The 23,579-nt window shown below is 34.4% G+C and overlaps 2 protein-coding genes across 2 annotated transcripts in view; one reads left to right on the top strand and one right to left on the bottom strand.

The window, feature by feature from the left end:
- The window catches only part of LOC134533697 (DDB1- and CUL4-associated factor 13), a 37,821-nt gene extending 14,504 nt beyond the window's left edge, over nt 1-23,317 (top strand). The window contains exons 4-9 of the mRNA XM_063371255.1: nt 4,947-5,115; nt 13,137-13,284; nt 17,269-17,422; nt 19,841-19,987; nt 21,797-21,960; nt 23,144-23,317. Coding sequence (XP_063227325.1) covers nt 4,947-5,115; nt 13,137-13,284; nt 17,269-17,422; nt 19,841-19,987; nt 21,797-21,960; nt 23,144-23,231 — 870 coding nt within the window. The 3' untranslated portion in view covers nt 23,232-23,317. The remainder of the gene's footprint in view (nt 1-4,946; nt 5,116-13,136; nt 13,285-17,268; nt 17,423-19,840; nt 19,988-21,796; nt 21,961-23,143) is intronic.
- Nucleotides 8,040-11,568, bottom strand: LOC134533698 (zinc finger BED domain-containing protein 4-like). Its single transcript, XM_063371256.1, has 3 exons — nt 9,028-11,568; nt 8,675-8,936; nt 8,040-8,544 (listed from the first exon to the last, which is right to left on the bottom strand). Exons 1-2 carry the CDS (start codon nt 10,003-10,005, stop codon nt 8,682-8,684), a joined length of 1,233 nt encoding a protein of 410 aa, XP_063227326.1. The 5' UTR covers nt 10,006-11,568; the 3' UTR covers nt 8,040-8,544; nt 8,675-8,681.
- Nucleotides 23,318-23,579: the final 262 nt, after the last annotated feature.

Here is a 23,579-nt window from a genome sequence, read left to right as displayed (position 1 = left end):
TCTCTACACATGCATTAAAACTTTTTGATTAATCTAATTTCCTTTTTTTATCATCCTGTAGTGTAACCTGACAAGCAGAATATTTTGCTCCACTAATTTGTTAAAAACTTCTGTTGATTAATATTTAAAATAATAGCACATATAGGTTTTTCTGCTAAAACAAGATAATATAACTCATAAAAATACTAATTAATTAAATAGTGTACATACCAATTCAATTAGAATGCTAACTCATATTCCCAGATGAGAACATATTTTTTTAGTATATGGTATACCCTTTTGATGTTTGTAAACATGTTTTTATATTCATTAGGGAAACTTTTTAACAGAGGTGTTATTTTCTCCCCAAACCTTTCCCCTTAAAATTAGCATTTGTAAGTAAATTAAAGTTGTAAATCTGGGATAAAAAGTTGTGTACTTTTGTATGAGAGTTTCTAGAATATTTAATAATAATTTCGTTTACTATGTTATGGCATGTAATTTACATTTTAAGCAAAATTCTCGTGATATCCACAAGTTTTTACAAAAGGAATATATCAATATCCTATGTCAAATCTATTGCAACTTGAAACAATGTCACGATGCGTCTTAATAATTTTAATATACGGAGGCGGCAGCAATTAATTATGTAACATGTTAGAACCCACATGTATATCACGTCATAAGATTAGCAGCAAATAAGTATTACATCCGAAGCTGATCCAAACTCCATTCTGCTTTGACAAGAAAAAACATTTTCATAGTTACGTTACCGCTACCAAACATAAACAAACAAAAAAAAACATGAATGTGTGCGTGCGTGACAGCTTCCCACTGCGCATGCGCAAGTTGTTAGTTCTTATTTTGTCCGTGCCAGCGTCAACTTCGCTGCAAACGCTCCATAGCAGCCATGATAGCAGTCTGCTTATCGTGACACGCGTTTAACATGGGAGTTTCCACTCTTTCAGAATGATTGTATGCTCGTTGGTACTTTGTGTGCATCAGAACAGGATTTTGCATTGTTCATGCCTTCTGCATCTCCATGGCAACGGGCATCGCGCGGCAGTGGCGTACCCACAAGGAGGGGCATGTAGAATGAGCGGCGCAAGAGTGATCTGCCTGTAGACTGCCGTAGCGAAGTACGGGTACATCAGTTGTACCTTGCGTGCACGAGTCGGGAAACCATCGGTGCTATTCATTTTCTCTCCGGTACATTATACAGCATTGTAATACATTTTCACTGAACTTTTTTTATTTACCATTACCGTAAATGGGAGGTGTGGCTTAATTTTTTTCAATTGGTATAACCGTGCGAAGCCACGTGTACGAAAATGCTGTGTGCCTGGTTGCGATGATAAATTTGCTGTTAGACACCGCTTCCCAGTTTACGAAGAAACGGTATACAATGAATGGATACAGAGAATAAACGTCGAGAAGCTGAAAACTCTCCACCCACTTAATGCTGTAGATGTGATTGCAAACTTCAATAGTAATGCTAGAAATAGTAATAATAGCTAGAAATTCCCTAGAAATAATTTATATGGCAAAACAACGTTTGCCGGGTCAGCTAGTTATTAAACATATATTTTAAAAACACATGTGCGTATGTAAGTCGAATTGTTATGTAATACATGATGAACAATAACATTACCGATAAAAATTCCCTTCCAAATAACTTTCACCCAAAGATAAGCCCGCGGACAAATTATACACACTGGTCGCACGAGGAGCTGAAATAAGTCTTATAAGAAAGCCGGCTGGAGTAATTCTTTTCAAGCCAAAGCTAAAAGTAATGGATGTTTGTCTAAAGCAGGCAGTGAAATGACATACAAGTTTACAGAATAGCCTTATAAGATCTTTGACGCTTCTTATCCCGTCAGCGGACTGTACGCAAAGAACCAACTGCATCATGGCCCGCTGCCAGTTTTATACTTACGTATGAATACACTTGTAAACGATGGTTTGTATACTTATGTATGTTGCCGACATAGATTGGTATTCTTTGGCAGCTCGATGTGGATTCATTCGAACACGTTTGCGCTAAACACGACATATTTTTACATAAGAGTGACATCGCGCACTGAAAAAGGTTGCAGGTCTGTAACGCAACAGTGATACAAATATTACATATTTCGAACATTTTCTGGAGCACGACATTCACTTTGGGTAATGCTAAGCTACTTGATACGTACACTTTACCCGCTTTAAAAGTGATAACTTAAAAAAAAGTGTACATGGAAGCAGACTCAGCCATATGTTTATTGCTGTTGTATTTGTCATAAACCTACTATGTTCAATACGGCCTGTAAGTAGAACCCATGTTTTTTTACGACTTGTGTACAAGCTGTGGTTGTAAAGCGAATTTATATTCTTAGTTAACTAACGTCTATTATAATATATTTGGAATAAGGCTACCTTAATTTTTTTTCTAGATTGCTATATTGTTATATATATAAGAATTACTACAACGGAAATATCTGGAAATAAAAATCAAGGAAAAAAGCATGAAAGATTAAGGATTTTTTTTTCAACAACAAATAATTTGTGGTTTAACTGCTTTGTGTACTATATAAAAACAACAAGCTTTCAAAATTTTACAATTTTTTTGATTATCCTTTATAGTTATGTTTTGTTTTAACTCATAAATATTAAAGTTGATTGCCAACGTCACGAGTGTACGATAATTTATTTTACACCACTCCGGGTTGCAGGTAAAGTAACAGGCGTGAAATTTGATCAGAAACGCGTTCTAATTATTCAGGCCCTTTAATTGGGCGTGACGGACCATGTGCCAAATATGTAATAATTATAAGTAGGTGAAGTATTAAAAAATAAAGAACTTGAAAGCAAAATAATACATCTAACAAAAATAATTTGCAAGGTTCCTTCGTGGATTTTGTAATGTATGGGCAATATTTACTTAATTTTGGTTTTTGGATAGATTAATTGTGGTTAGTACAATTTTAATAATTTTGTATAATTGCTGTAAAAAATTATTTCCTGCCCTTATTAATTAATCGATTTGTAGAAATAAGTTTATCTGAAAATTTACGTTATCTTTATTAAACATTGCCACTATTTATACTTCTTAACTTCAAAATGTTTTTTTTTTTAATTTTGTAATTAATAACGTACCATCCATAACTAGGTACATATGTGAGCGATCGGTCACTGACCCCATCTTCAATCCTCCTCGTGACTCCTGCGCCAAGAGGAACATTTACATACTTCTGACTAGCTTATTTAATACATAACTTTCCTATTTTTTATTTATTTATCATTCCATGAACATTTTTAAAACAGTGCAGACCATCAGACATCTATCTAACCAAAAAGCATAGAAAAATGACATTTAGTTTTAAAATACGATTTTTCTTTTAATTTAACATACATTTTATATAAACCTACATTTTTAAGTATCAAAACTTTTGTAAATAGTTAACCATTTGGTTAATACCAGTATAAAATTTTTCCCCGGCGTTGTAAGATGTGTAAAATAATTTTGGAAAACTTAAATAATTTTAAAAAATATTGGGTGGTATGATAATTGTTTTTTTGTATTTTTATTAAAAATAGAAGGAAAAACAATGAAGTGTATTTTAATGTTAAAAGTAAATATAAATTCTGTCGAATTAGCTAGCGAGACTGTAAAGCCACCAATAAATAGTTTGTACGACAACTTTCAATGTTTTGTTTGATCAGTTACAATACTTTATTTCATAATACATGATATAGTATTGTAAGCTATGTTTTAGAGATACACGAATATAGTCACAGAGTAAGTCGAGCACATAGTACTGTGGCGAGGCACACTAAAAGCAATTCTGAGAATTTCTTTCGGTCACGGGATTATCTTTTGTTGCCGGTTGTGGGTTGTCTCCCTCTCACGCACGCATACACAGGTAGCCGGCCTCCCCTCCGGGCGCGGTTCCCCCACCACGCTACCTAAGACGTGGGCTGCGAGCTAGTTTCGCCGAGCGGCAGCACGAGACGGTGGAAAACTTTCAGGATTTGCAGAAATTGCGGAAAAGAAATTTCGGAATTTAAAGCAATGACTATATGTTTTAAATACATGAATTTCTTCAGAAAAAAATTATCTTTTTTTCTAGACTTGTACTTTTTTTTTCTGTCATTCTCCTAAGCAGTATAAAATGGCCCCAAAGTTGGACAAGTTGGTGATTTTTTATTTCATATTTTGATAGAAAAAAACAAAAATGTAAACGTCTATGCACAATTCGTGTAGTATCTTCTCGTGGGTGAAAAATTTTCAGATTCGTAGTGTCGATTAATAAAGTCCCATCATTATTTAAAAAACATAGTGTTCCGCTAACTTCTGATGCTACTAGGGAGGCCCCTTAAGGTACAGTAAAGCAACTCATAAGAAAGATCCAGTTTAGAAGTTTTTTGATTGCTGAGTATAAAGTTTAAAATCCTTTCAGAAGATTGTAAAGTAGTGTTCAGTTAAAATCAGGAAAAAGTCAGGGAAGTTGAAATTGGTCAGGAAAAGTCAGGAAATTTACTTCAAATCCTGGAAAAGACATGGAAATTCCCCAGTAATAGAAATTCAAGGGAAAAATGTGCCACAGTCTGCCATCACTCAGACTGTGAAAGCAGTTTTTCCTGACTGTTTTTAGTGCATAATCATACACACTATAAAATGGGGTATTCAAGTTAAATTTTGAATAGGCCAGCCATGGGGTAGGTGGAGATGAGACTGTCTTTACTTCTTCCAGAAAATTGTAAAATAGGTAAATTATTTTTAAAAGAATGAGTCAAGGAAATTGTAATCTTGATGATGAAAAAGTGATGGAAATTTATTCACAGATTTGCATGGACACCCTTGTTTTACTGTATTTGTAGAATGTACAGTTCAGCTACTGTATTCAGAAGAAGGTCTTCATTCGCGTGTGTAACGTGTTTCGTGATGGAGCTGCGGCGATGGCATGGCGTGGCACGGCGTGTTGCAGACAGTCCTGATGGGCGTGAGCCACCACCGCAGGACCGCCACGTTCGTGACATGTGGAGAGCTGTGCCAGGTGTGGGAGGCATCTCGCAACGAGCCCGTCAGGACCTACCAGTGGGGCACAGACAGCATCCACGATGTCACCTTCAACTACGTGGAGACTCACATCATGGGTGCGTTTCCTCCACACTGCCTGTAGCTCCCGATCGAACCGACTCCCACAGCTGTAATGACCGGTTTTACCAACTCATGTTGAACTGACCCTTAACGAGTCACTTCAAGAAACAGGTGTTTCAACATTAAAATGTAACTACTGTCTGTAAGGGCCTCTTACTTTGGGATTCTTTGAAGGAAAAAATTTGATTCTTGAGCTTGTTTATAAGAATCTATTGTAATTTGTCTGCAACTTTCAATCATAATTCAAATCACTTTTGTAAAGTTGTGTTTGGTTGTTGTCACTTTCTCAAATCTTAATTTTGATGATATATTATGGCAGAGGGTATAAAAATAGATATCCCCCTACAACTGAGCTGGTCTTTAGACTGGGTTGACTGTAGAAAATGGTCAGTTGCGAGGTGACTTTCAGCCGGGGTGGGTGTATCGCTCCAATCTCTTGAAAGAAGTGTTCGTGTCTATAAGCCTTCCCCTTCCTCATTCCACCCCCTGCTGGCGCAAACCTGCTAGAGCGACAACATTGCCAATTTTTTTCTGGCTTTCTCCTCGCCCCTCGAAAACCCGGTCAACTCGGTAGTAGCAGGCAGGGCTGACATTCGAGCGGCCCTCAGTCCACCGAGCCGCTCCCACGAACCTCAAAGCACTCTCTCATACAACCAATATGTGTAGACAATGTAGACATTCAAAACAAAACTATTCATAATAAATTTGAATTTAAAATAATTATTTCATCAAAATGTTTTGTTCTTAATTTTATTAGTGTAGCTGCTATTATTTGTTGGTTATGTAAAAGGTTTTTTATTTTTGGTTTGATAGAGAAGTATGTTTTTTGTTAATTTTGGCATTGGCTTGGGGAGAAATGATTAAAATTCACAACCGATGACTAGTAATATCACATTTAATTTTAACACAATCGTATTGTTTCAATAATAAAAAAAATCTTAAGCTTATGTTTAAATTAAACCAATATTATTTTCTTCAAATATTTCATATTGCCATTTATGCTGGATTGAACTTCAGAATAGTACATCATAATTTATATGTATTGCTTGATGGTGAATTACGTCATTGTATTAGAGAAATTGTGTAACTTTATCTTAAACATTATTCAAACATACATTGTCCAGCAGTAATTATAGCGACCAACAATTTAAAGCATTGGCGAAAGCCACAGTACTGGATTCTGCAAACAATTTAACAAAAAATATAAGTTCAGCGTAATTCTTCTGACAATAAAATATGAACATGAATAGAATTACAGCTAATTTTTAGCTACACTGTCGAAAGAAGTTAAATTACTATATAAAGAAATAAGTGACATGAGTTCTGCAAAAGCACTCCGGAAATAAAATACAGATGGTGCTGCTACTTCTAACTACTTGTCCACAAATAATATATATAGAGGTAATAATTTTGGAAAAGTTTTTTATTTTCTCCCCTTTAAAAAGCATTAGTATTTATAAATGTGTGATGCTAGTTTGATGTAAGTAAAAATAATTTCTGAGACAAAGTAGGTCTAAAGTATAGTTTCTTAAAAACTAAAGTAGTTACAAAGTTAAAGAATGATCTTTTGATCAGAAATTTCCAATAACCAAAAATATTCTCATATAAACACTGTTAGTGAGTATTTTACACTGCACTAAACTCATCTTGCAAGAATTGTAAAATAATGTAAGATATAAAACTATTTTATTATTTAATGGTTTAGGTCTTACCGTATTTACTCGCATATATGTCGCCATCGCATATAGGTCGCACCCATAATTTGAGGTCTTGAATTTGGTATTTAAGATTCCCCCCATATAGGTCGTACCGGTAATTTAATGACGTGAACGGCCGGCGCGCCGTGCACGAAAGAGTTAACGGGTACTGTAAAACTCCGCTACTACGAGAGCTGATATTGGCGTGATAAATTGTTATAACAAGTACTCGTAATAACCGAATATAGAAAACTGAAGTCAAGTTAGATTCCTGACTTCTTAAAATGTCTTAATTGTAGACTATAACTCAAAAACAGTGCTTTGTATTGAAAAAATGCACAGAATAAAAGTTGTAGTAAATTTAATTACGAATAAAAAAGGCCTGTTATGATTTTTTATATCTACAGCGGTTTTTGTTATGGTTGCCGATAAATACTCACGCTAAGTGAATTCACGTCACGCGAGTTCAGCTATGCTAGCCGGCTGGTTGTTATTTTCGTTCAAAACGTGGCGAAGGAACTTGTGTGGATCAGGTAGAAACATTCGGCTATGAACGAAAGAGATAAGAACAACGCTATCCTGAAATGCTGTGACATGTTTTTGGAGTAGATAATCACAGCGACAGACCGACAGGATGCGCTCCCGCCCTTGCCGTCAGCGATGTTTATTTTGACAGCTCAAGCAATTATCTTTTCCACAACCCTTCACAGCGTAAAAAAAAAAGAAGAAAAAACATGTTCAAATGCAGATGTAAAAGTAACTATGCAGTAAAATAAATATATTTACGGCCCTGCTAAATTGTTCTATTCAATAAAATTCGAGGTATTAGTGATTTTTCAGCAGAATCTGCTTGGTGACTAATAAACAAATTGTATCATAATAACTTAAACTTATAAAGTATTTATTAACGGCGAAGGACAGTCGTAGAAGCCCATAAAAATATTTATTTTACCGAGAATGGATTATACAACCTGGCTTTTGCCGCACGGTGTGGTAGGGGAGGAGGATGCTGACAGTTTCTCACGCAGAAGGTTGAAATAAGGGAGGGAATGTGTTGAAATTAGGGATGGGTCGAATACCAAAAAATACCGGTTCTGCTTTCGGTGCCGGTTCCAAACTTTAAACTTCGGTTCCAGTACTCGGTTCCAGTACTCTGTTTTAGGATTTTGTTTCAACTATTGAAGTACTTTTGTGTAACAGCTAAATTAAAACAGCATGGTAGGTAATCTTAATTAATAATTTTACTAATGCTTCTTAAAAACAAACAAGGTGAGCAAATATGTGTAAGTATTGTTAAAACAGTTTAAACAAGTAATGCTAATTATAACATTTTAGTATTTCTCACTAAATTCATTTTAGATTTTTATTCAAAAAAATGAGCATCTTCACTCTCTCCGGATATAAACGATTCCTTTTGGAGTCGCAAATAAATCCTGCAGTGCTGAAGAGTCTCTCACTGCAAACTGTTGCAGGTGGCACACACAAGTACTTTTTTGAAAGTGTCTGTAGTGGTTTGCACTGATCCCTTTTCTTCCAATATTCTGTGACAGAGCAGTTAGGTGGCATGTTATCCTCATTGAAGTACTGTTGAAGCTGTTCTGCCATGGAACCACAACCAGAATCCCGACTACTATTAACTTGATGGGTAAATAGTGTGGAATACTGCGACCAAATCAAATTACTCGAATCTGACTGCAACTGTATTGTAGCACTTTTTGTTCCAGATACCTGAAAAAAAAATAAAAAAATTTACCGGTACTCACTAAGAACTTAATGAGGAAAATTTTTTTTTTGTTAGCATGAATTATATTAGTTTTCTTTTTATAGGCTAATTATTATTTGAGAAAAGAAATCTTACCAAATTCTCAGGAATTTGTAGACCTAATGCTTCCTCCAACAGTCTTTTTTTTAGCAGCTTCACATTTTGCTTCATCTTTGAAAGGTGCTGCTTTGAAGCGTGGATCCAACAATGTTGCAGACGTCAGAATTTGACTGTTTTCAAGATCCTTGAACCTTATTTTAATGGAGGATAACAAGTCATTTTTGAGTCCTTGCAATCCAGAACCAGCTGGAGCAGGCTTTTGTAACTCGTTTTCAATGAGATTGGTAAGGGGAATGACCTGAAATATAAATTAAACCAGTCACTCACTGAATGATATTAGAAGAAAATTACAAGACAATGTTAAATATAGGTTACACATAAGTACTCACCTCTGCAACAGTCACATGATCTGAGCTGATGTGGGTTGTTACAGAATCAAACACCTCGAGGATAGGTATGACATTTTCCATCAAGGTCCACAGAGAGTTAGACAGTTCTGGGATATTGAGCTCTGCGCAAGCCAATACTATTGCCTTCTTCTGCTCATGCAGTCTCTTGAACATGTGCAGTGTCGTATTCCACCTTGTGGGCTCGTCATGAATAAGTCGATGCTGCACCACACCTGCAGTGATTTGGCAAGTCTTCAGCACCTTGGTGGCACGTGCAGAGTGCTTGAAGTGGCCTACTATTTTCTTGCTTGAAGAAACCAAGTTATTGATAATTTTATTGTTCAAGAAACCTTCTTTGAGCACCAGCTGCAGGGTATGTGCTAGGCATGAGGTGTGCTGGAAAGGCGACAGTTCTAACCCAGCAACAAGGTTACGGGCATTGTCTCGCACAATGGCCACCACTTTTTGCAGTAGTCCCCATTTTTCTAACAAAGAAGTGATGAATTTGGAAATATTTTCTGCAGTGTGGCTTACTTCGGGGAAAGGTATAACTTCCAAACACACATGGTGCAATACAAATTCCTTTGTTACATAATGGGCAGTTACACTAAGAAAATCAGTGTTTGCCACTGATGTCCACAGGTCTGTAGTTACTGCAACAAACTCTGCATCTTGTAACTGGACTTCAACACTTTTAACTGTACTTTCGTACATGGCTGGAACAATAACATTGCTTAGTGTTTTTCGGGTTGGCATTGTAAACCGAGGCTCAAGGTGCTCAATTAGTTCCTTAAATCCTCTGTTCTCAACTAGGTTCAGGGGTTGGCCATCCACGCACACCATTTTTGCAACAAGATGTGTGATTTTTGTCTGCCTTTTATCATCAATTTTAAATTTAGTAGCTTTATCATATACCTGTGTCAAGGTCTGCTGCTTCGGAGATATCTGATACTGAGGTCCTTTTTTCCGTTTGCACATTTATGAGCTAGTAGACATGGACGTGCTTTCCGTTGCCACATTTGCCAAACTTGTCAAGCCTTCACTTGGTGCAAATTCTGTAACAGATGCTTGTGAACCAGATTTTGAAAAACAAGGGCCAGCTTGCACAGATTCTACTCTGAGTCTTTTGGGATGTTGCTTTTTTAAATGTTTATGAAGATTTGAAGTTGACCTAGAAGAACCTCGGGATATGCGACTTTTGCAGTAGTTGCATAATGCATATTCACTGTCCATGGAGTCAATGGAAAAATGTTCCCAAACGACAGACATTTTAACGAAAATACAATGTTTTGAATGTTACCACTTTTTCATTTCGTGTCACGTTGACACACACAAAAAAAATGTACCGCGCCTTAATGAAAAAATAGCTATTTCCAAATAATAAAGTTAGTTCGTTAGTTGTGCATTCTGCACAGAAAATTAATTGTAAATTGTCACAATTCGAACAGTAGATAGCGTTTGAGTTTCGATTTTAAACTACGGATAAAATATATAGGTCATTTCTGCTATTTATATTTACGTTTTTTTCCTCATAACCTCAAATAACCACAAAACACGGTAACGTTCGCCGCCATAGAAAAACTCCAAAACACGGCAATCTCACTACTGACTTGCCGATGTTTCGTTAATTTTCCGCTGTAAGCGCTTCATTTTTACAATAACTATATAAAATCATAGGTGAGATTTTTGTTTGTGATGCACACAACTGTATAGATATCTATGGACATATTTCTCTTGTTTACATCACGATCATGCACATAAATACGTTTGATGTTTATTGTTTATGTCTGAAAACTGAAAAGGTTATCAAAAATTATTACTGTTGCGTTTTTTTTTGGATTTCAAGATGTTAATTAAAAATTATGTCGATGGGCAGATAATTCAATTTGCGCAACAAATAATGCAGTAATTTGTAACCTGCACGTGTGTTCATGACCATGTAAATGACCAGACTTGAAGTTATAACAACGCCGGTTCCGGTTCCGGGTCATTAACGCTGAGAACCGCTAAAAACCAGAACCGAGAACCGGGACCGACCCATCCCTAGTTGAAATGTTAGTTGGAAAAGGGGGGGAGGGTGTTTTTACATGGTTTGTGGCTCTGGGAGGGATGAGCCTTGAAGAATTAGCAGGGGATGGGAGAGGTAAGCGTCACGTCACGTATGACGTCAAGCCGCCGCTACCGCCAGCCTGGCCGGACGAGTTTCTTATGCTCTCGCAGAAGCTACCACAGCGGCTTTTCGTGCGATAGTGGACGCGCCGAGCTTGGCAAGACACTGCCGCGTGGACAGTCTAGAGAGGTGGTATCTATTTTTAGCCGTCTTTTGTATGCCTGCCTGCTTACAGTACAGCTTTCGCCAAGATAAACGTGAACACATAGCGCCCAACAAAGTGTAACAGACTTGTATTTCAGCCGATTTTACTCAAATTTTCAACATTCTCTGCTCAAATTTTTCACAGTTTCTCAAAAAACGGTCGTATAAACGGAATGGACGCATCAGAGGGGGGTCGCATCGGCGAGATTCTACTGTATTGCAAAAAAAAAAAATCCTCAAAAATTTTAAAAATTTTTTCTTCACATATAGGTCGCACTTCATTTTTTCCCATCAAATCTGGTAAAATTGCAGCGACGTATATGCGAGTAAATACGGTATATAAAGTACATTTAAATAGTTAATTCCAATGTCTATGCTTGTTCCAGAAATATTTACGTGACAGAAGTAACTCTGCAATAGTTATATGTTTAATAGTTTGTAGTTTTTACGACATTCCATACACTTCACTGCATTTAAATACATAGGTACATATGAAGTGGTACATGCCAAGTTTAAGCTTAGCCAAGTGCATCTGCCATGAAACACATTTTGACATTTCAACTGTTAAGTAAGCTGCTCAAAGTTGGTGCTATAAATATGTTTCTTACCATACTGCAGATGTTGCACACTTATATCATCATTAGGCTGTGGAAGCACAGTGTAATAGGTTTCTCCCTACATGTAAAGTTGCTGTGTTTCATTTCTAGGTTTAAAAACCTGAATAATACAAGGAATTGTACTGTTAATTTTTCTAGTATTCTTGAAATGCTAGTGACTAGACTAGTTTGAAATTAAAAGCCAATAAGTTATTTGTCAATTTTGAATTTGGAATTTTATCACTGCTTGAGTACCTATATAGTTATTCAAATTATTATCATTAAAAAATAAAATCATCACAATTGTGGCATATGAGTATAAGATAATAAGGTAAACAGAATACATCACACTTTACGAATTTGAATAAATCACTAAAGTTTCATCATGCACCGGCTGAAACATCTGATATTGACTGGTATCATAACATTATGCAAATCCAAAGTTATGGTTGTCTATGAAACACGCAGAAACTAACTAGATGCTAGTAAATTATCATACACCAGTCAATGGCGTATCCAAGGTGAGGGGGAAAGGGAAAAAAATAAATAAGGAGCAATAACTGTAATTGAAGAAAATTTGTAAGTAATTATCAAATAGTGTTCAATTTTTTTAATAAATGATTAATTTTATCCTTTATGTAATTGTTACAAAAATTCTTATCGCATGAGGGAAATAGTTATTTACGTTGTGGGAAAAACCGGTCTGATTTCAAACATTCTTATTTAATTTTGTAAAAACGTATTGCATTCAACTGTATCACTAAAAATAGGTTGGACTTTCCTCTTGAACATCATATGTAAATGTAATTAAATATATATATCTATAACTTAACTCACGGTGGCCAAAATTTGATCAAATAACACGCAGATTCGCAAAAATCTTTAACCATGGCTTTAAATGTTGTGTTAAACAATAATTTTTTGTGTCTGATTTCATTGTCAGTATTTGAGACTTATAGTTATTTATTATGTGTGGAAGTCATAAAATGGTTGAGCTTTTAATTGTAACTAGTATGTGCAATTTTAGTAGGTTGAAAACTCAACAAAATAATTACTGTTGGAGTGCTTAGTGATTACTTAAATTCGTGCAGTAAATTCTTGCTTTGGGAAGAATGTTCTGTTTCCATTACTCAGTTGGACGCACAGATGGTGCGGGATGACAAACGGCATGGTTGCAGTGTGGTTTGTGCTGTTGGCAGCTGCGTGCGCGAGTGACCGGAGCATCATACTGTACGACATGAGGGAGGCGGGGCCGGTGCGGAAGGTTGTTCTGAAGCTGCGGTCCAACAGGCTCTGCTGGAACCCTATGGAGGCCTTCATGTTCACGTGCGCAAACGAGGACTACAAGTGAGTACAGGCAGCAGTGTGAGCTAAGGTATCGCGATAATGTGGCCTGGCCCCTGGCGTTTCATAGCCCTCTGAGCGATGTTGTGGAGGTTCCGTAGTAAATACTAGTGTCAGGGTGCCCACATTCTAGAAAGTCTGGGAAAGGCCAGGAAGTTGTATTTGGTCAGGGAAAGTCAGGTAATTAATTTGAAATTGTGGAAAAGTCATGGCAATTCTGAGGTGGTAATCATTTTATAGGAAAATTTCATGGTTTTTATAGTGCTTAGTCATTCACACTATAAAATGGCATATGCAAGGTTCTGTTTGAATTTGAGTTTGTATAATTATATGCCAGCTATGGCTGTATTTTCATTGTTTATTATAGGAAAACACAAAATAACTGAATTATTTTATAAAAATAGTGGAAAGTCAGGGAAATTTTATTGCAGATTTGTGGACAGCCTGTGTTAAATTCTAGTGATATATTTTTTAAGCTACAGTGTTTATCACATAAATGCTGGACATTAATAATAAGGATATAATAATTTTTGAAATTTTTGTACACTTCTTTGCAATTTGTGACTAAAGTATATTTTAAATTTGTCTCAACCAATACCATTTTTTATCTCATAATTGTCGCACATTTTATGCTAAATTCAAGTTTGAAAAGTAGGGATGCTTTTTTTTTGTGGGAGAAAAGCATTTTGGTTGAGGTTAAGTTTTTCATAAAAACAAGACATATTGAATGGATATTAACATTTACCTAATTAAAAATCTGATTATACAAAAGCAGGTCAAATCATTTAAATTAATTAGTGATTTAAAATAAACTTATGTCATTCAACTTAAAAAAAATGTTCCTGTTATCCAAAATGTGTATTCTGAAGCATTGGTCTCCATAAATAGCAAGGCTAATTTACTTAATGTGTTAAAATGTGTTGGGAAATATTATTTACGTAATATAAATGTGTAGAATATCACTCAACGGTTAATATGTCACACCATTTATCTTTATAAGCCTACCATCGAATACTTTGTATGACAAATACGACACTGCGTAATGGGAGATAGTTATCATCAGTCAGCTGGTTGACTTACCCGCCCGGAAGTAACCTTTAACTCATGTCGCGTACCTTTCCGAGAACTTTCCAATCTATCCTTTACTGGAAATGTCCAGGTATTAACAGTTTATTTTCAAAAATTAAAGTGCTTGGTTCACACCAATCCTGTCAGGCCCGTGATTTTTTTTCATTGCACCATTCATTTAACAATCTTTTCCATGTGAATCATCTGTTGTTCATTTCTGTTCTGGTATCTAATGTCAAATATATTCCAGCTAGTACAATCATCAGCATCAGACTTTATAAACTTTTGGTAAGAGTCCTTATTTCGTACAATTGTGCGTACAGTTGACTTGCTTAAAACTAAAGTGCGACCAACATAAATGTGGCCTTCATGACATTCTGCACGCTGTTATACTTCTAATTTTGTCTCAAATACTTGAACACTATGCATTATGCTCTCACTTGGAAGCCATGATTCCACTATGATTCCAACTGCTGGTGCTTACGCACGTACAGTTACCAGCAGATGAATGAGCAGACGTTGCTTTTGTTTGTGTAAATTCCCTGCCACTGGCTAGACTGAGTTCACGGCCCTGTCTGTGGTCATGGGACAATAGTAGGGCAGAGCGACATACACGTGGACGACTGGACGTAAAATCATTTGGTCCTTAACACTCCATAGCTGCAACTCTACTTGCCATAGCTGATGTTTGTGCAACAGCCAATAGTGTAGTTTGACCTGCGCACGCATCTCTTCCTCCCTTGTTTGGCTAACTGTATGCCACGGTATATCTGTTGTTTACTTAATTGAAGCAGACTTCATAGCATCATGTCAAACTTTTTTTTGGTTTGTGATAATTTCTTGTTAAATTTACAGACATGCTATTTAAGACTGGGCAATAAAATTAAAACATAGCGCTAAATGAATTTACATTATCTGAAGACGTGCTAAGTGAGGGATTGGTGTATATTTGTTGCTGTATAAAATTGTGTGCAAGTTGCCTTGTAGCATATTCTATTTCTTTTGGTGTAATTTGAATGTATTATATGAGCAAAAATTTTAAAATTTATTTGAATTTAATTTAAAAGTTATCTAAATATTGATATAAAATGGTTTACTAGTTTGGTTAATACGAATATAATTTTTGCAAATTCACAAAATGATGGTCCCTTCTGGTTTGTATTATTTAGGTTTGACTGTATTCCTATTTGATGTGACCTTAATATTAACACTTTAAATAATGAATATTCGTTTGTTGTATACCAGTGTTCACTGCTAATTGCTGGCTTATGGTAATAGAAATATAATAATAATAATAATAATTATGAAAAACAAAAGTACAACTCAAAAAATAAGATCGGTGGAGCAAAAACCAAAACTCTCCAGCAAGGAACTAATGTAGGGAAAAAAAAAAAAAACTTTATATGCAAAAATATAGAGACAATATTCAGTATTTTAATTTTATTTTGGGACTTTGGGACTAATATTAATGAAATAAACTTATTTAAAAAACTAAAAAAAAAAACTGCTGCTTGATATCATTTATTTGTCTTAAATTTTCTGTCAGTAATAACAATATGATTTGTAATATATCACTAATTTTAGGATATACGTAGTCACTACGTAAATTTTTCGATACTATTTTTGAAAATTTTAGATATAGTCATTATAAAAATGACTATATGAACATAATAACAATAACAAACTAAAAATTAGTAATGGGGTGCTGAATGTCATTTGTCTTAAATTTTCTATCACTAATTTGATTGCAGGAATTATTGTTCCTTTTTTGTGCTTGCAATGACTGTAAGTCAACATAATTATCTCTATATCCTAAGGTACATATTTTCCATCCATCAATAGTATTTTTTATTTTATGTTTTGACCAATCCCCTTACCACAGGGAGAGAAAAGGTGGCTAGCTATGCTTGGTCAGTTCCTTCTGTAAATGCTAGCTCGCACATTACAGGCAAACTTGTGCGGGGCTGGAGGAATATAAAAGGAACACTTATAAACACCAATGATGGCTGCAGTTTTGTCATGGAATGTTCAGTTGAAAGCTTGGAAAATCTCTTGCGAAAGCAATAATGATTGGGCAAGTTACTTCATAAACACCTGCCAAGATAGACACGTTAATTGTGTAGGATGGCAGTTCACAGACATTACAACAATAGGAGGGAGGGAGAAGTGTCAACACTGCCACATGGCCTTATGTCGTACACACTTGCTCTCTCTCTCTTTCTGGCTGATTTATTTTTATATTTTCCCCTCCTTGACTCCACCACGCAGTGCAGCAGACACAGCAGACATGTCACTGGCCGGCGCCGACAAGAGCAGGCGACAGACACGACAGAAGTGCGCTGCTAACGGAGCTTCTCATGACTGCTGAGATATTTCGATTAAACAAGTTATACCTACTCGTAGAGTTATATTTAGTCAAAACAGACATAGATTAGTTATTTGTGCACATGTTCAACTACACAGTGCAATATTATTATTTTTTAACCAAAAGTGAAAAACTCGCATAAGGATAGCACTAAATTTCTTAAAACTAAACAATCGATACAAAATTTTCAATCCATATGCGGGTAAAAACGATAAAAGAAAAAAGTGGTTGGAAACGACAGCAGTCACTGAGACACAATTGGGAGGGGGAGGGGGAACTGGTATGGAGCGCCATTTATTTACGATACAGTCAACACTTCCAGAATTGTGAGATTGACTTTTAAATTACTAATATTTTTTGTTTTTGGCCTTGTCAGTACAAAATTGAAATAAGGTACTTCAAAGTATTAATGGAGTGTTTTTTTCCCTTCTTTTACTATCTTTATTAAAGTGTTTTATTTGATTGCAGGAATTATTGTTTTTTTTTTGTGCTTGCAATGACTGTAAGTCAACATAATTTTGTCTATATCCTAAGGTACATATTTTCTTTTTCAGTTTGTACACATTTGACACAAGGAATCTAAAGTACCCAGTGAATGTTCATATGGATCACATTTCTGCTGTCACCGATGTTGATTACTCTCCTACAGGGAAGGAATTTGTCAGTGGAAGTTACGACAAAACCATAAGGATATACGAGTCCAACAAGGTAAACTAAAGTTCTTTTGTGCAGTTACGCTATACTTACACGAGAATGTCTATACTAAAAATGGTAGTTTATTTTATGCACTAATTTTGTTGACAGTTAGTAGGATATAATTATTCTTTAAAGATGATTATTTTGTGGATCAAATTAGCAGCATATTTTGCTACATTTAATCTTTTTTATTTAAAAAAATGAGAGTTTTCTAATCAATAAAATCTCTTAGAAAAGCTTAGGTTAACCTGAAACTGCACAAAAAGCAAGTACGTATTATGTAAAATGGCTGGTGAGTTATAAAGCTGATTTATTTTGACTAACCTAACCCTGGATGAGTGAATAAAATTTCCCACTAACTTAACCTTTAATCAGTGACAAAAAAATGTAGTGCAGTGTAATTGGCTATTCAGTAATTAAAATTAGGACAGCATTCAAGTTGTTCTTAAGTGGTAATGATAAGGCCTGTGCAATTATCAGTATTTCAGTTTGAATCAAATATAAATACGAACACCAAATTATTCTCAATTTCAAATGAACATTGAATTCAGAAAGTAAAAATTATTATTAGAATACCTTTAAAATTTTTTTTCACATCATGTAACAAATACATAGGGAAAGAAAAAGCAAATGTGTTCTGGCTTACGGAAAATTAGATAAATAAGACTTTAGTGAAAGGTTGTTAAGGTTAGGTCAGCTACAACGATTATACTTAAAATGTTTGTTAAAATCATTCAATTATAAAATAAATTGTGTTTTTAATTATGCAGCTAACTTAACCTACCAACAACCTTTCATTTCAGTTCCTATTTGCATTATTTTCCAGAACCTGCTACTTTACAATTGAACCAAAAAAATTTTTGCAGACCGAAAAATTCTGTGAAATCCAAACCATTTCACGAAATACGTGAATCTTTTTTTAATATGCCGTATTCCCAATTTAGTGAATAATGAGTTCATATTTACATATTTAATGCCTGATTATTCATGTGTTTTCGTTAACATTAGCCAAGTAAACTGTATTTTTGTTCAGCAATATTATAAACACAATTTGTGCTAATTTCATCTAGATTCTGAAACCATTATTTACGTTTTGAGATATTTATTTTGAGTCCCAAAGTCTGTTTTTTAAGCTGCTACTGTGCCGAATGGTGTTGGATACATTATGACTATCGATTTATATGCTGTTTAAACTATGGCTGTTACTTCTTTTAATGGCCATTGCTATGGAGTGTTTGTGTTTTGTTGAGTCGTAGTCCATGGTTGTTGACTTCTATTAATTTTTGGTAACTCTGGAGCATGTTATGAAAGGAATACAAACAATATTTTTTTTTTTCAAGTTTTAAATGACAAATATGCTGTTTTCAATGGTTCACGTGATTTTTCAGCTACTGTTTAGCGAGACAGTACTGAAAAAACTTTGAATACTTGTTGCATGTGTAAAATGTTGCTTAAGTGTTTTTGATTATGAAGTCCCATTAAAACATCAAAAAAGGGTATATTTGTATCGCACAAATGATTTGACCTCAACAGTGAAAAACGACGACGACGACGACGACAAACGACAAACTCACGAGGTAAGCTATGTCAAATATTCGTAAACAAATGAATATTTGTTATTTCGCAGTTAGTATTCCAGGTCAAATTGAATACAAATTGTTATTCATATTTGTATTCAAATATTTGCAAAGGCCTAGTAATGGTGGTTAAACTTTATTTTCTTGTCCTTTGAAATATTGTTTTCATGGATGACATTTTGTTGAAAAATAACTAACGTCAGTAATAAAATCCATACTAATTTTTTTTTTTAATTTTTAGGAAAAAAAATCCCTTTGTGATCCCTCAGCTCTTCCTTTTTCCTTTTGGAGTTTCACTCTCTAAAATTTTTTGATAATTCACAGTAGGCAACGCGATGATGTTAATTGGTTAATGTACAGTTTAGGTTGATTGATTATGGCAACACATTTGTGTTAGATGTTGAAATTGCAAAGTTCACAATATAAATTGAACACGTGATGTGAAAACCTTTAATGATATAAATGTTTTATATACGTGAAAAGTTAATGTTTTAAATTTCCCAAGTACTGTAATTAAAATTTTTTTTAAATTTAATTGTACCATTGAAGCTTTGCTTAGTAAGTGTTAGACATGTAATATATTTATGACGTTTGTTTGCATGAATTCTAAAAATAGTTTGGTAAACAATTTATTAGCAGTTTATCTTATTTCACTGATGATTTCACTATGGAGTGTTAAAATGATGGTTCCTTCAGGTTTCCATTAATGAAGATAATGTATAAAACAGCAAGTATTTACACCGTAAACTAGGGGCAGTGCCTAAAAATGGCAACAGTAAAAAATAGTGACATCCTGATACTTAATATCAAAGAGTAGTAGAATACGAAGGTAACAGTATCAGAATGATTTCAGGGACACTCAAGAGATATTTACCACACAAAACGCATGCAGCGAGTCACCTGTGTGATGTGGTCTCTGGACAACAAATTTGTTCTCAGTGGCTCAGACGAGATGAACATCCGCTTATGGAAGGCACGGGCTTCCGAGAAGTTGGGTGTGGTAAGTCTTTTGTTATGTTTGTTGTTTGTTTATTTGCCAGGTTATTGGCTTTTGATTTATAGTTAAACATTTGTATATGTTAGAAGTAACAGGTCAGTTCTAGAATTTTGTCTTTGGAATTATGGTGTCAATTCTATCATTATATTAATTGACCCTCAGAGAATTTTTCGATTTTTAAGAAAATTTAAATTAACATACTTTATTGTGCATTAATAAAACACATTGTGATCATGTTCAAAAATAATTAGAGGTATCCATTTTTCTATATAAAATTTGATCTGAAATTATTGTCTTTTATTCTAGAAAGTCTTACATTCAAGGCCATCAAGTAATTAAAGTTGATTTAGTATATTCGTGGTTGACAAAATAGTAAATTGTATGACCTTAAACTTGAAATTTTTTAATGGAGATTGTCTTATATTAAAGATTATCTTACAATTAAGGTTTTCTTGAAAGTTGTTAACTCTTATTTTCATATAGAGATTAAATGATCAATGGCATAACAATTTTCTATTTTTTTGTTTATATTTTTTTAAAAGAAAGAATGGGATGTATTGAACACTCAAATAATAGATCTACTCACCATTATTTTTAACATTTAAATCAGTTTCCTTGAATTTTATATCTTAAAGGAGTTTAATGGAAATACATATTACTTACTTATCAGTTTTATGTTAACTGTAACTAGCTAATTGAAAGGTCTTTAATTTAGCATTGTTTTGTTGGGCATATTCTGTGCTCATCTTTTCAGGCGAGTTCTGGCTATTGACCTTGGCGGGTAGGTCCCATTACTGCATTGCTGATAGAGTTCATTACCGTCTGTTTTCGTTTTACTACAGTGTTTTCTATTTTCTAGTGGGCTTCATTTCACATTTTCACTAGTGATTAGACAAATCCCAATATTCTCGAATGTGAATATCGAATTTGAATTCCAAAAAATACTTCGAGTACACCTCAAATCCGAATCTAGGTCTCAAGGGTCCGAAATAAAATAATGAATAATAAATGAAAAATCTTAAAAATGGTGTTGAAACATTTAACCCTTTAAATGTTTGTTTCTGGTACTAAGTTTCCAGAATAAATGTATATTGTAATTTTATTTATATAATTACATTTTAAAAGTACAATATCTTAGGGAATAGTAACAGAATAGGTATGGGAAAAAAAATTGACTTGGTAAACTTCAGAGGTTATCAGTTTAATATTTTAATTTAGATTATTTCCTCTAATAGTTTTCTTCAAATCTTTTTCCTTGAATATTGGATACTTCGAATAGTAAGTAAGGATTTGAAGATTTGTTTGGCTCAACACTAATTTTCACATTTGGTATTCCTTTGAAACTGTTTTGATTATCAATAATCTGGAAAAATTGTTAATCCGGCATGGCACCCCTGAACGTGATGGTTAAGACCTTTCAGTGAACAAAGTTATAAAGATTACCAAAATTTTGAATTAGTTTTGAAAACCTCAAATTGTTTAAAAAGATTATGGTACTATCTTGAATATTAAAAAACTAAACATGTAGGTATAACTAATTTATTAATACTGGCATTAAATGTTTCAATTTTAATTTTTGGTAGCTGTAGTGAAATTATATGACTAGTAATGGTTGGAACCTAACCATTATGGCATATATTAATTTTGGCATTGAATGGATTTCCGATTGGGGTCGGTTTTGTTGACCCATGTGATTGTAAATATGCATTTTGAAACTCTTGTTTCATTTGAAATTCAAAGCAGTTTGTAGTTTTGTTTTTCTTACTGTTTATTTTGTTACATGAAGAATTTGTTTTTTATTTGCATTGACAGTTAAGACCCCGTGAAAAGCTTGCTCTCAACTATAACGAGGTATTGAAGGAGAAGTTTGCGAGTCATCCACAGATCCGGCGGATTGCACGGCACAGGCAGGTGCCGAAGATGATCTACAACGCCCAGAAGGAGCTCCGGACCATCAAGGAGAAGAAGAAGAGGAAGTACGTGGTCGTGAGCTACCTTACGGTGCATTTGTGAACGTCTGTGATCCGAGCATGTTGTCCATCACGGAGCTACTGTTGGCTTAGAAGCATGGTTTAAAGTTAATAATATGTAGTGGCAGCTCTCCCCTTCAAAAATTCAACATGCCTAAACCAAAATTTTTTTTTGTTTCAGAAAAAAAATTGTCTTTAATTTAATATTTTGTTTGCCCAGAAATGTCTTACGGAAATTTTTACTTTTTGCATCTTGAACTCTAGGAGTATTCGAAAAATATTCTATACATGTTATATGGTATATGATCTGTGATTATGATTTAAAATGATTTAAAAAATACTCTATTTTTATGTATTTTATAATCATTTTGAAAAAAAAATTTCAAGCTTAAAACTTTTCCTGTTAAAGAATACATTTCCAGGCTTTTCAATTTATTTAATTTTACACCACACTATTATTGTTCCATAAATATTTCTCTCTTTCATTTTACTGTATTTTGCATCAGCTTGTTGTGGACCCAGATTTGTGTAATGGTGGTTTACTTTTGTAGTACAAATTTATTTTGTATGGGTTATCAAATATTTAGGACTAGTTGTACCCCAATGCTGTCATGAAAATTAATTTCGAAAATCATAATTTTTTCTCATGCTGCAGTCTTCATATGTTAGGGATTTGGTACTTTTATCGTGTTATGTCGTCTCTAACTGGGCCGATCTGACTCGTTACAGTTCATATTCCAAGCAAATAACGGCTCCATTCTTTTGGCCATGTACAAGAATGAAATGATAAATGTAGTGAGCTTGAAAGCTTTAAAATTTCTCATTATGTGATTAGTTCTATACTGAGGCACTAATGTGTTCCTGGTTTGAACTGTCGCTTAATAAAAAAAAAAGGCTTTTTAAGTGGAGTAACTTGTTGCATATCAAGAAGCCCTGATTTTGCAAGTTGGCTTAATTTGATATAGAAACCTCTGTATCTACATCAGGTAAATCTGTGAAGTTAATGCAAAAATTGATACAAATGAAATTTTATTTGGGTTATAATAGATTTTCTCTTTTGAGGTTATGCAGTTACAGTGCCATGTTTGTATTTTGTTACAGTGTGTTGACTGTTTTATATTGACCTTGCTTGTCATTCAATTTCATGCAATTTTGTGTTTATTAACCTTCTTTTCTTTTTTGTTTCCAGAGAAGCAAATGTGCGTGCACATTCGAAGCCCGGCTCTGTGCCGTTCGTCTCGGAGCGCAAGAAACATGTTGTTGCACAACACAAATAAAAATGTTGACATTCCTGCTTTCCAGTTTGTACAATTTCTTATGTATTTGGTATTACAAAAAATCAAATACATACCTTTGAAAAGTTGTCACTGTGTTTATTGATGTTGCTAATACAAAGAAATGTGAGTACATAGGAATATTTTTTGGTATTAGTTTATGTACTACATCACTGACAATTAATGATTGTGACAATCTTCAAATTCACTTTTGGTTACCATTTATTGAAGGATCGTAAGAACCACATTTTCTTGCCTCTGGCAGAATTTAGCACAGATGAAACCTTATAAATTGGTATTTTGGGTAGTTGTCTACTGGATTGCTGCTTTTTTTTTTAGTGGAAGTGGGTG

The sequence above is a fragment of the Bacillus rossius genome, chromosome 7, assembly GCF_032445375.1.
Source record: "Bacillus rossius redtenbacheri isolate Brsri chromosome 7, Brsri_v3, whole genome shotgun sequence".
NCBI lineage: Eukaryota > Metazoa > Arthropoda > Insecta > Phasmatodea > Bacillidae > Bacillus > Bacillus rossius.
The sequence above is the reverse complement of the archived record's forward strand: the minus strand, read 5'-3'. Positions and strand labels throughout refer to the sequence as shown.

Excerpts from the sequence above, each read along its gene's own strand:
- LOC134533698 (XM_063371256.1), bottom strand. The coding sequence starts at position 10,005 with ATGTGCAAACGGAAAAAAGGACCTCAGTATCAGATATCTCCGAAGCAG. Across the intron at positions 8,937-9,027 it reads ATCATGTGACTGTTGCAGAG|GTCATTCCCCTTACCAATCT; the intron begins GTGAGTACTTAT and ends TTTATATTTCAG.